Raw genomic sequence first — 14,543 nt, 5'->3', positions numbered from 1 at the left:
GCATATCCTGAGGTTGTAATGTTGACTTCTTGACTAAGAGACCTCTAATCAGGCATATCCTGTGTTTGTAATGCTGACTTGATGATTAAGAGACCCCTAATCAGGCATATCCTGAGTTTGTAATGTTGACTTCATGACAGAGAGATCTCTAATCAGGCATATCCTGAGTTTGTAATGTTGACTTGATGATTAAGAGATCTAATCAGGCATATCCTGAGTTTGTAATGTTGAATTGATGAGTAAGAGACCTTTAATCAGGCATATCCTGTGTTTGTAATGTTGACTTGATGAATAAGAGACCTAATCAGGCATATCCTGAGTTTGTAATGTTGACATCATGACTGAGAGACCTCTGGTCAGGCATATCCTGAGTTTGTAATGTTGAATTGATGAGTAAGAGACCTCAAATCAGGCATATCCTGTGTTTGTAATGTTGACTTGATGACTAAGAGACCTCTAATTAGGCATATCCTGAGTTTGTAATGTTGACTTGATGATTAAGAGACCTAATCAGGCATATCCTGAGTTTGTAATGTTGACTTTACAACTGAGAGACCTCTAATCAGGCATATCCAGAGTTTGTAATGTTGACTTGATGATTAAGAGACCTCTAATTAGGCATATCCTGAGTTTGTAATGCTGAATTGATGAGTAAGAGACCTCTCATCAGGTGTATCCTGAGTCGTAATGTTGATTTCATGACTGAGAGACCTCTGATCAGGTATATCCTGAGTTTTAATGTTGACTTCATGATTAAGACTTCATTTATGTCACGAGTTTCTGTTGCACATTGTTCACAAAATACTATATTAAAAACCTAAAAATGGGATTTGTTCAAACCAAGGAGTAAAACACTGTTCAATAAAGTCTTATCTTGAGCTTTGTATAAGCATGTGACAACATGGGTTATTGCCTAACAGAGGTGGCCTTTAAGACAGGTTTGACTGATTTAATATCATTGGTCATTTTTAATGCAACATGCTGGCTTGTGTTGTTTCTTTTTATTTGCTGACATGAGTTAATCTTAGATACCTGTTTTTGCATATTCATGGGTAGGGGCTTGCCTGTCAAAAATATCAAAATTTCCTCTCAGTTATAAGGGTTTCGTCGCAGAGCATCATATGCCAGCTGCAGAATAGTTGAAAAGCATGTTTTATCATTTGTTTGAACTTTGTATTTAAGACACCTGTCTGCTGATTGATCAAGAGGCAATAATTCAAGACTTACAGCAGCTGATCTCCAATCTTCAGCAGAAGATCCAGCAGGAGGAAGACAACAGTAAGAAACAAAGACTGCTACTTGAGGAGAATGTAAAGAAAAATGAATGTCTGTGGAAGGAGAATCAACGGAAGGAAGAGGATCTCTTGAAGACCATGACTAAAATTCACGAGTTAGAGGACTTGATGAAAGAATACAATAATATAGAGAATTTGATCACGCAGAAGCAGCAAGAGATTGAGACTTGTTGGGCCAGAAATCATGAATTGGAAACGACTGTGAAAGAGTTGGAGAGTAAGCTTAGTCTTGAAAATCCACTTAAAGAGAAAGTTGCAAAGTTAGAGATAGCATTGAAGCAGTACAGAGAAAATGAAGGCAGAGAGCAAAATTTAATTAAACAGTACAAAGATCGACTTTCCGAATTTGAAGTCCGATTAACACAGTATCGTGAGGCTGAAGAGCACCATCTCGGTTTGATGTCAAGTTTGAAGGAAAAGAAAAATCACCTTGAACAGCAGGTTAAGCTTCTGAATGAAAAAGATGATAAAAATCAGGATGTAATAAAGCAGAAAATGCAGATGGTTGTAGAACAGAAAGAAAGGATAGGTCAGTTAGAGTCCAATATTAGGGAACATAAAGAGATTCAAGATAAACAGAGGGAAGTTGCCAATGAGTTAAGAAAGCAACTTAAATCCCAAAATGAGGAAATGACACATCTTCAAGAGCTGCTGCGTAAAAATGAAAGTATTATATTTGAACTGAAACAGGCATTGGAGAGGAGTAAGGGCCAGTTGACCGAAGAGGCACAAAACCTTCAGGCTCAGATTGAAGTGACGGACAAATTTAAGAAAGATTTGGATGATAGAAATGAGCGAATAAAACAACTCGAGTCTTCTATCAAAGATCACCTCCGAAAACTGGAACATAAGAGTACCATCATAACAGAGCAGAAATCCAAATTTGAGGAAAAATTGAGAATAATCTCTCAACAAAAGCAAGACCTGGAACATCAAGCAGAGACTATCCGACAACACGAGGAGAAAGGAGAGAAACAAGAACAAGTCATTCAGCTACTGCAGGAAAAGATTAGGCAGTTGGAGGACAAGTTACAGAACATTCAGTCAGAGGGAAACACAAAGCTGCGTGTCTTGGAATCTTCATTGGCTAAACAGAATGAAATTGTTACAACATTAACCAGGAAGAATGAAAAGCTGGACAAAAATTCCAAAATTCTATTGAAGGAGCTTAGAAAGTGAGTACTTTGCAGTAAGGTTTTTTTTTAACCAAGAAAAAGGATTTTAACTTTTCCATGTGCATTTTTAAATTCTTTCTATACAGACTCCCTGGATGAGAACTAAATTAGATCCTTCTTTTCTTATTTTTATTGTTCTACTTGTCATTGACCAGAAGAATTTATGGGATGGGTTCTTGTCTGTTGTCTACCATCTGTATCTGACATCAGAACATTTGTTCGTACAAATTTGTTGTTGCTACTTACCCTAAGCTACTTGGAAGATTGCCATGTAACATCACACACTTATTCATCAGAAGGTTTTGTTGGTCCTCAATAAAAATGGTGCAAATTAGACATCCAGTAAGGGTGCCACAGCAGCCCTGCTGAATATTTAGTTAGCACCACTCCTTCTGAATGGATGGTTGTTGTTGTTGTTGTTGTTGTGGGGTTTAACGCCGTTTTTCAGCACATGATAGGATATGTATGGCAGCCAGTATTAATGTGGATGAAGAACCCGGGAAAACCCTGGGAAAAACCACCGACCCACGAGAAGCTACTGGCAAGCTTTCTCACATACCCACATTGGCTGAATCCTAGACTCAAACCCATGCAGACAGGTGAGATGGCAGTGATCAGTAACAGAGAGCACTTTAAACCACTTGGCCAGACAGCCAAGATGGCGATATTGAAAATGTTATTGTTACTCCAGCTCATCATACCAATATGGGCTTTTACAAAAAGGCTTCTTGTGATGTCTAGTTTGTCCTAAATGAAAATGATGCCAATCTGACATCCAATATGACCACAGTGGCCATCTTGAAAATTGTGTTACCACACTTCCTATGATATCTAGTTGGTCCTGAATGAAATGAGTAGTGATCTTACCTAAAAGATGGCTGCCACAATGAGTATATTGAAAATCTTCTCTCTAAAATCTTGTCTTAAATCTTCGCCAGAATGGATGGTGATATCAACAAGGGTTCTCACCAAAAGTCTTTTAATGGTGACTAGTTTGCCCTAAATGAAAATGGCACATATTTAGCACCCTATATGGTTGTCACAGTTGTCAAATTGAAAATCTTGTTGCTCAGGAGTAATAAAGATGGTTTTAACACTCAGCAGTTAAAAAGAAGAATGGTCTTCTCGTGAATTCCCGGAAAATCTGTTTGGACAGTAGAACATCAGTCTCTTTGAGGTACGTTTGTTTGCTGTATCTTTATTCCATTTCTTCTGTTTCTCTGAATTTTGATCTGATTCATTTCATTTCCAGGTACCAGTGTGAGATGAAGGTAACCCATTCAAGATTAAGAGAGAAAGATGATGTGAACCGAAGCTTAAAATTGGAGCTCAGTGTACATGAACGACTTAATGAGGCAAACAAACAAGGTATGAAGTTTATAATCTGTATGTATTTTACAATTGTTAGTCAGCAAGCATGAAAGAACAGTTTGCATAGATCTTCTCAGCTTGAGCTCATACTGAACTAAAACGTCTGCTTCTGTAAAAAAAAAATTCAAGTCAGAGTCTGAGTTTCTTAATGCTTCATTTGGAAAATTAGTGTATCATAATAAATAGGTTTTAGGCAGTTTTCCTTTTGTGTCTTTCAGAATATTCAGATCTGAAAATTTGAGTAGAGTAAACATTGAAATGTTGAGATGGTTTTTAAAAATGGGTTGTCACCCTTAAGAATTTAATGCTGAAATGACATAACTCCATAAAGGGTAATGATTTGGGATGTTTATGATCAGAGAAGGTTGTAATTGTTGTATCATTTGTAAACCCCAAACAAGTTGTCTTCATTTTGAGGCTTACATTGCATTTGCACACAGGTTGGTCATGGCCATATATACACGAGATATCACATTGAAGACAGAGCTGACCTGACAAGAGAGATAGATCCAGTTTTGTCTCAAATCACATGATATGAAATGTAATTATAAGGAAAATTAACCATTAGCACTAATGTTTTGAACAAAAGCTGAGACTGGTTGCATGATCATGTGAGCTTTATAAGCTTAAAAACATTGGTGTAATAAACAGGATATTGTTGTACAAAGCTTTATATCCTTTATAACATTGGTGTAGTAACAGTATAATGTTGTACAAAGCTTTATAGTCTTTATAATATTGATGTAGTAACAGGATAGTGTTGTACAAAGTTTTATAGCCTTTATAACATTGGTATCATAACAGGATAATATTGTACAAAGTTTTATAGCCTTTATAACATTGGTGTAATAACAGGATAATGTTGTACAAAGTTTTATATCCTTTATAACATTGGTGTAATAACAGGATAATGTTGTACAAAGCTTTATATCCTTTATAACATTGGGGTAATAACAGGATAATGTTGTACAAAGCTTTATAGTCTTTATAATATTGATGTAGTAACAGGATAGTGTTGTACAAAGTTTTATAGCCTTAATAACATTGGTATCATAACAGGATAATATTGTACAAAGTTTTATATCCTTTATAACATTGGTGTAATAACAGGATAATGTTGTACAAAGCTTTATATCCTTTATAACATTGGTGTAATAACAGGATAATGTTGTACAAAGCTTTATATCCTTTATAACATTGGTATCATAACAGGATAATATTGTACAAAGTTTTATAGCCTTTATAACATTGGTGTAATAACAGGATAATGTTGTACAAAGTTTTATATCCTTTATAACATTGGTGTAATAACAGGATAATGTTGTACAAAGCTTTATATCCTTTATAACATTGGGGTAATAACAGGATAATGTTGTACAAAGCTTTATAGTCTTTATAATATTGATGTAGTAACAGGATAGTGTTGTACAAAGTTTTATAGCCTTAATAACAATGGTATCATAACAGGATAATATTGTACAAAGTTTCATAGCCTTTATAACATTGGTGTAATAACAGGATAATGTTGTACAAAGCTTTATATCCTTTATAACATTGGTATCATAACAGGATAATGTTGTACAAAGCTTTATAGTCTTTATAATATTGATGTAGTAACAGGATAATGTTGTACAAAGTTTTATAGCCTTTATAACATTGGTGTAATAACAGGAAAATATTGTACAAAGTTTTAACGGCTTTATAACATTGGTGTAATAACATGATAATGTTGTACAAAGCTTTATATCCTTTATAACATTGGTTACAAAATGGGAGCTATTGTAGAAACCTTTTTAGGCCTTATAACCTTGGAGCTGTTTTACTTTCTTGTCCAAATGGGCATATTTTAAACTGTTTATATTTATGTCGAGATGGGCATATATTAAACTGTTTATATTTTAAACTGTTCATAAAGGTGCCTCCTCTGAGAGCTACCATGGCATCCTGCTTGACCTATTAAAAGAAGTGAAGTTGCTGCGAACACAGATGGAGCTCTTCATTGAGGCAAATGAGAATCTCCGCAAACAGATGGCAGAGTTGTTACGTTCCAAGGGATCAGGAAACTTTTCAAATCGGGGCAAGGATGAAAGTCCAGCCAGGTCACAGGGTTAGAGATTAGTGTTAAGAGACACTTCCTATCCTACAGTTTTCCTGTTCTGTAATGTACAAATATTTCCATATATTGTGTATCATATTGTGACATTAGATGTAACAACTTTACACTTTTGTCAATAGATAAATTTATGCAGAGATGGTAACCATTGTTGATCTTGAGGAATTATTACAAAACTTTATTAAAGGTTCCAGTTTGAATGAAATTTGCAAAATCAGCACTCTGGTGGATGAAACTTTGAATGAGAGCTTGTTGTAAGAACATAGATATAATTATGAGTGTAAACTTATTGCAGCAATGAGACTTTAAATGAAAATTCCCTTCAAGCTATTGTATATAAATGATAGACTGGTGCTCAGACTCCATTGTATCTGCATGAAGAAGAGAAAATACAAAAATGTTGAAAATTTTGTGAAAGTTAAAAAAATTGTCAATTTTTCTAGCTAAACCAGGTGTTATTGAGGAACATTTGAGGAAATATTCTATTTTGACTTGATGTCAGGATTGCAACATTTGTAATATAGTGTGGAAATTGCCGCATGCATGAACTTTTAAGTTTTCAAGTTCTTAGTGACCAAGTGAAAAGAGCCATTTTAACCAGCAGGCATATTATCTATTGATGCCTACACCACTAGAAAATGTTACATTTTATCCTTTTTATGTGTGTGACTCGAAAGCCTGTATTGCAGTGTGTGTTGATCTAAATTCTCAGGTTTGCTAATGATCATAAAAATGCCTGTTCATTAAGTCAGAGTGGTGCAACTACAGGCCCACAGGTCATTTTTTTGTGTGGTTAGCACTCACACAAAAAAGTTAGTTTTGTATTTATAGTATAATATTATATGTATATATGTGTGTGTGTGTGTGTGTGTGTGTGTGTGTGTGTGTGTGTGTGTGTGTTATTTTGTTATGATTTTACAGTCTTGAATTACATTACAGGAAAGAGGGAGAATCAACCAGTTTTGTATAATTCAACAAACAGCTTATTTCCTTAAATACAAAGTGTAAATTTATAAGGGAACCTACGGTATTGTGAATTAAATTCCAAGTAGTGTTGAAAGTTCTGTGACAAGTCCCAAAGTATAGAGAATTCCAGATTCTCAAAAACCACTAACTAGTTTCAACGATATTTGGCAGGGAGCAATCTGGCATGAAGGCCGTAAATGTTTGTACAAATTATGCTGATCTGCAATCCGATAAGACTGCCATTACTAAATGCAGAAAACCATTAAACAACTTCTTAAAAGCACTAAACAGAATTTGCTATAATTGGCACAAAATATCTCTACACGGTCTTTCAAATTTTTTAAATTAATTCCAATCAGCTATTAAATATGGCTGCCATTACTAAAAATAGAACAACCTTTATATGACTGATCCAAAAATTGCTTAATAGAATTTGACAAGATTTAATTGATAGCATCATTGGAAGAAAACTTTTCAAGCTGTTTAAGGGATTTTATACCATTGTAAAAATGTAAAAATCTTGAAATCACTAATTATGAAGAACACTCAGTATAATTTGACAGAAAACATAAAACCCTTTCAGTTTTGTACAAATGATGCCATTTTGCCAGCAATTAAGGCTGCTGGTACTAAAAGTAGAAAACCTTGGAATTACATTTTCTTGATACTGCTAAACAGAAATTGACAAAATTTGACAGAAAGCATATTGTTTTATATTTTCAAATAGGCACAGATGAACCGGATGGACAACCTACACCAGAAAAACTTAGGTCGACAGAGATATCTACACAATCTGAACACCAGAGAAATGAAACTGATATGCCCTCTGCAACAGATGTTGATAAACTGCTGTCAATGTCCAGTATGGCATTTGGGCTCGAGTCTGAGGGAGGCCTGTTGGTTCCAGAACCCATTATGAAGGCACCATCACTGCTGGACCATTTCCCATCTCCTGACACAACCTCCAGTGTAGACAGTGGGAACATTGATGAAATTGGTTAGTACCATAATGTAAATTGTTGTCAGTGTGACAGAGTCAGGGAAAGTAATTCCAGCATTTCCAATCCATTGGATACATTCAGAGTAGATAATCTATTGGTCACATTCAGTGTAGATAATACATTTGTCACATTCAGAGTAGATAATGTCTTAATGGTTGCCTTTATATAATGGTCACATGGTCTTAATGGCTACTGCCATTTGCCCCAGCGAAATTTCCTCTCAGACAATTATGCATTCAATGATTGCATGATTTCTTCAGTCATTGGTCTGGTGTTTCCTAACCAGACTGCTTAAAGCATCTGTTTGAGTGTCTCAAGTATCTGTGGCTTATCACTTGAGACAGATCTTTGATACAGAAGTATCTACAGCTTATCACGTGATACAAATCTTTGATACATACTCCCAAGCATCTACAGCTTATCACTTGATACAAATCTTTGATACACACTCCCAAGTATCTACAGCTTATCACTTGATACAAATCTTTGATACACACTCCCAAGTATCTACAGCTTATCACTTGACACACATCTTTGATACAGACTCCGATGTATCTACAGCTTATCACTTGACAAACATCTTTGATATAGACTCCCAAGTATCTACAGCTTATCACTCGACACACATTTTTGATACACACTCGCAAGTATCTACAGCTTATCACTTGACACACATCTTTGATCACACTCCCAAGTATCTACAGCTTATCACTTGACACACATCTTTGATACAGACTCCCATGTATCTACAGCTTATCACTTGACAAACATCTTTGATATAGACTCCCAAGTATCTACAGCTTATCACTTGACACACATCTTTGATATAGACTCCCAAGTATCTACAGCTTATCACTTGACAAACATCTTTGATACAGATCCCAAGTATCTACAGTTTATCACTTGACATCCATTCACTCCATGGTCTACTTGGTCCTGACTGAAAATGATGCTGCTTGGACATCCATCGTGGCCACCACAGGGTCCATCTTAAAAACCTACAGTTTCTCATAAATGGAGGGGCAAATCAGCATGGGGTTTACACTGCAAGACTTCTTATGATGTGTGTTTGGTCCAAAGTGAAAATGTTGCAGATTTGACATAGCAGTCTTGAAAATCTTTATATTGCTTCTCTAGAAGAACAGAAAGTGATATCAGCATGATGTTTTTCTCATCAAAGCTACTTGTGATGTCTGGTTGGTCTTTAAAAAAAATTGTGCTGATTTGATATCCAATATGGCTGCCAAAGTGACTACCTTGTAATCATATTTCTACTGTTCCTAGATGGAAAGTCCCCAGCTTTGGTACTAGATGAAGTTGGTGCTGATCTGACCTCAAATATGGCTGTCACAATAAACATCGGAAATCTTATGACTACTTCTCCTTAATCGATTGCTATATTAACATGGGGTTTTCTCTTCAAGTCTACTTATGGTGTATAGTTTGTCCTAATGGTACAGAACTTACATCTAGTATGGCTGCCACAGTAGCTGACTTGAAAATCTCGTCAGTCAAGTATTTGAGAGATGGTTCCATCATTCAACAGTTAAAGAAAACAAATGGTCTTGATTTCTGGAGTCTTTTGAGACACTAGAGCGTCAGATTGTGCTAATGCATTACAGTGCATGATATTTTTATAATTCTCCCAACTATCGTAATGATTTTCTTTTGCCTTTATTTTTAATCATCAGTGACTATGCTAATTAGTCAGTTTCCTCTATTTTACCTCCTGTTTCTTGGCCAATCAAAAATCCATTACCCTTTAATATTTACTTTATCAAGTTCTTGCTTCGTGTGTGCAACATGCATCAGGAGTAGGTAATGCCTGCACTTACCTTGGTGATAGTAAGAAATCTGAATGGAGTATTATGTAAACATTGCAGTATAGTAGTATAATGCCTGCACTTACTTTGGTGATAGTAAGAAATCTGAATGGAGTATTATGTAAACATTGCAGTATAGTAGTATAATGCCTGCACTTACCTTGGTGATAGTAAGAAATCTGAATGGAATATTATGTAAACATTGCAGTATAGTAGTATAATGCCTGCACTTACTTTGGTGATAGTAAGAAATCTGAATGGAATATTATGTAAACATTGCAGTATAGTAGTATAATGCCTGCACTTACCTTGGTGATAGTAAGAAATCTGAATGGAGTATTATGTAAACATTGCAGTATAGTAGTATAATGCCTGCACTTACCTTGGTGATAGTAAGAAATCTGAATGGAATATTATGTAAACATTGCAGTATAGTAGTATAATGCCTGCACTTACTTTGGTGATAGTAAGAAATCTGAATGGAATATTATGTAAACATTGCAGTATAGTAGTATAATGCCTGCACTTACCTTGGTGATAGTAAGAAATCTGAATGGAATATTATGTAAACATTGCAGTATAGTAGTATAATGCCTGCACTTACCTTGGTGATAGTAAGAAATCTGAATGGAGTATTATGTAAACATTGCAGTATAGTAGTATAATGCCTGCACTTACCTTGGTGATAGTAAGAAATCTGAATGGAGTATTATGTAAACATTGCAGTATAGTAGTATAATGCCTGCACTTACCTTGGTGATAGTAAGAAATCTGAATGGAATATTATGTAAACATTGCAGTATAGTAGTAATATGCCTGCACTTACCTTGGTGATAGTAAGAAATCTGAATGGAGTATTATGTAAACATTGCAGTATAGTAGTATAATGCCTGCACTTACCTTGGTGATAGTAAGACATCTGAATGGAATATTATGTAAACATTGCAGTATAGTAGTAATATGCCTGCACTTACCTTGGTGATAGTAAGAAATCTGAATGGAATATTATGTAAACATTGCAGTATAGTAGTATAATGCCTGCACTTACTTTGGTGATAGTAAGAAATCTGAATGGAATATTACGTAAACATTGCAGTATAGTAGTAATATGCCTGCACTTACCTTGGTGATAGTAAGAAATCTGAATGGAGTATTATGTAAACATTTCAGTATAGTTTTATAATCACAACCAATATTGGATTTTCAAGTATGGATAACGAAACCTACTTATTGGACCTTTAATAAAAAAGTATGTGTTTCAAAGTGTCAGTATATTTCATTATGAAAATACTTGTAATTCTAGATGGTGTCACTAGTTTTAGTTCTGCACTGTTTCTTAAAAAACTGTTAGACAAGGCATTAAAGTTTAATGGAAGGAAAAGAACAGGCAAACAGGATCTAATTTTAAATAAATTTCATTGAGGATTTATTAAGCAAATGTTGCATATGGACAGCGTTTTATAAGATATCAAGAGAGATTCTCATGATGGCAGTACTTTATGAACATGATCAGTATCTCAGAATCTGGGGCCCTGAGTGGTCAGGTGGTCTAAAGTGCTCACCATTACAGATCACTGCCATCTCACCTCTGTCTGCGTGGCTTTAAGTCTCTGGTTTGACCAATGTGGGTATGTGAGAAAGCTTGAAAAATGGGGCACCCAGCAATAAAACAATGTAGTGTACTGTAGGGCTGTCGTAACAGTGGGTGGTATTGCTACTGACACTAGTGGGGCACTCGGCAATCAAACAACATAGTGGACTGTAGGGCTCTGGTAACAATAGGTGGTATGAATACTGACACTGGTCGGACCGTCTGCAATTAAACAACGTAGTGGACTGTAGGGCTCTGGTAACATTGGGTGGCATTTATACTGACACTAGTTAGGCCCTCTGCAATTAAACAACATAGTGGACTGTAGGGCTTTTTGTAACAGTAGGTGGTATTATACAGTTTGGTGAGACACCAGATGATGATCTATGCCAATTAATAGGGACTGAGTGTATTTAATGAAAGAATAAGTCCAAGAAGCAAACCCTTTGGAACACCAAAATAAAGATACAATTTGGAACTTCGGTGATCTTAGTATTGAAGTAGGTTGATTGCGCATCATGAACTATGTATGTGACATTCTTCTTAGTGGTTTCTAAGATTTGTTTATGAATTGTAAGACTGAATTTAAGCTAAAGCCTTGCAGCATTCCATTTTAGCAGTGTGAAGCCAGTCCCTAACACTACTATACCATAGAGAAAACTTCTTAATGGATACTCAGTACTTGGTTGCTGGGTTATGTTTGTCAAGCATTGAATGCAAGCTCTTGTCAGGTTTTAATGAAGAGAGTTAAATTGAGGGAGTGCTGTGTTGGAAGATATCACTAGAATATTAATTACATTTTTATCACTTAAAAAAGATTTTATAGTTAAACCTAAAGGACACAAATTGTTGACAGGCATTTTCAGCTATTAGCGTTAATCCCCCAAACATAAAGTGCATTTTGGGCAAAAAAAGCAAAACCAGGGGATTATTTCTGTGTTTATGATGTATGCCAATAACACAACAAATTTCCTTGGAGAACCTTTTTGTAAACCATATTCACATGAGAGAAGATCCATTATAAAGACAAATTTAAATTCGTACTTGGAAACATAAAAGTCATCCTGTTCTGTTGCTTTTGCTTGCTGAACAATGATACTTAGTCCTTTTCTTGTTGATCATAAGAACATTTACAATCACTACTTTAATTAATTGAAATTTTATTTGTTTTTAAAATATTTACAAAACTTAGAAAAGCCTGTTGCAGAAAGAAGTGGACAAGTCTTCAGAAAATCTTGGTGAGAACCTGAAAATATCAAAACGGTTAAATGTCATTTAGTTTATCAGATAACCTGCTGAATTTAGAAATGCAGACAAATGTCGGACATGTTTGAAATTGTCTTTTCTTCTGTATGTTTTGTTTTCTTTCTTTCTTTGACTGATTGCAGTGTGTTGTGTTTTTTGTACTAACAGATCAGCTGAGTGAGGTCGGTTTTGGTGGAAATAAATCTTTTGGTAACAACACCTGGCCTATTGCACAGCAAGATCTCCACACCCCATCCATTTCTAAGCAGATGTCCTTACATTCTAGTCTCATGATGGGAAGCAGAACTAGTCTTGAAAAGTCCCCATTTTGTGTGCCAGGGCCTGTGTATAGGCAGACCTCCCTTGAGGGCAGTTTGTCTTACAGAGTATCAGATAGTCCTAAATATGTATCAGGTGAGTAGGAGGCACAATGAAAGAGTCATCATACCTCAATACACATTTGTTTAATAAATATACATGAAAGCAGTCATCATTGATAACTTGATACACATTTGGATGATAAAAATACATGAAAACAGTCATCATGGATAACTCGATACACATTTCTTAGATAACAATACATGAAAGCATTCACAGGGTTGCATCTAGGATGCACAATCATGCAAATCCCCCCCCCCCCCACCAGATTGCTCACAAGATTTTTAATCCTATGCGGGCAAAATTGCACTAAAAAAGAATTGTGCGCATTTTTTGTTAATAATGAATTATTTTATTTTAAAAAGTTTGCTGTAAAATTCCCAGTTGTCATTCTCAGAGAATATATTGTACTTGTATAGTTGTAAATACATCACTTATTTCTGTGTGTCATGTGCTTAATTCTGATTGGTTCATAACAAAAGGTCAGAAGAGCAAGTTTGATACAGAGGCTGGCTTGGTGGGACAACGTGTTAAGTGGCTAAATCGCTTAAAACTCAGACACTTTTTTGTGGCATGCATGAATATTATGATGGATATCATACCTCACTTAGTACAGTTAAATATGCTTTTACAGAAATCTGACTTGGATATAGCAGCTGTATCACTGGCACTTGATATTTTGAATTCTACCTTATAGAAAGCAGACACAGGAATATCCTATCACCAGACCTGTACTCGGTAAACTTGAAGTCATCTAAGGATGGAGACAAAACTAAGATCACTTACAATGGTGTTGAACTCAAGTTACACAGAAGCACATTGAAAAAGTTTCAGATGATGTGTATAATCTTTGCCACAGTTTTGTTACAAATTTGCAGGTGGTGATGGCTGCAAGATTTCCAAAGAGCAGCACACAGGTGGTAACAGCATTTGACGATCTTGGTCTATGTAACTTCACATTCCTATCTTCTGAAGAACGAGAGATGTATGGTTATGACCAGATAAACACTCTCTGTGAATTTGGTCAAGAGAAGAAATCAAAAAAAGCTATCAGTCCTCCTTTATGTGACCCAAACATATTTTGACAGAGTGGTCTCTTGTTAAGACTATCATTAAAAGAGAAATGTACCCTGGAGACAAAATGTGTGGACTCCGGCAGATTGTACAGCAGCATCATGCAGACACATCCAAATCTTCTTCAATTAGCATCAGTGGCCATGGTTATGCCATTCCAAACTTCTGACTGTGAGAGAGGGTTCAGCAATCAAAATCGAACCAAAACTGCAGGAAGAAGCCATCTAGAAAAAAGGGTTCTCAACAGACTCATGATGATTTCAATGGAAGAACCTCCTCTGAGAGACTTCAACTTTAACAAGGCATTGGTAGAGTGGAGGACGAGGAAGGACAGGAGGCTATTTAGGAAATAGTGATCATATTTGCAGAATAATGCAGCCACAATTACAGTCTGTCTGGATGCAGATGTTTATATGTTTCAATAAAGATTTAACTGTTATAGAAACTGTATATATACTTTCCCTAATTCATTTTGAGCTTTGGATCTTTCCTTAAAAATTATTTTTTGTCA

At 35.6% G+C, this 14,543-nt stretch overlaps 1 protein-coding gene across 4 annotated transcripts in view; it reads left to right on the top strand.

Annotated features, from left to right (window-relative positions):
- LOC149778393 (uncharacterized) overlaps positions 1–14,543 on the top strand; it is a 190,302-nt gene that overhangs the window by 142,633 nt on the left and 33,126 nt on the right. For all 4 annotated transcript variants that reach the window (XM_089939223.1, XM_089939224.1, XM_089939220.1 and 1 more), the window contains 5 exons: positions 1,183–2,470; positions 3,723–3,838; positions 5,757–5,948; positions 7,648–7,917; positions 12,749–12,994. In XM_089939223.1, the coding sequence (XP_089795349.1) occupies positions 1,183–2,470; positions 3,723–3,838; positions 5,757–5,948; positions 7,648–7,917; positions 12,749–12,994 (2,112 nt within the window). The remainder of the gene's footprint in view (positions 1–1,182; positions 2,471–3,722; positions 3,839–5,756; positions 5,949–7,647; positions 7,918–12,748; positions 12,995–14,543) is intronic.

Source organism: Sinohyriopsis cumingii, chromosome 17 (genome assembly GCF_028554795.1).
Source record: "Sinohyriopsis cumingii isolate HCF-2022 chromosome 17, ASM2855479v2, whole genome shotgun sequence".
Lineage (NCBI taxonomy): Eukaryota > Metazoa > Mollusca > Bivalvia > Unionida > Unionidae > Sinohyriopsis > Sinohyriopsis cumingii.
This window is presented reverse-complemented; position numbering and strand designations above follow the sequence as displayed.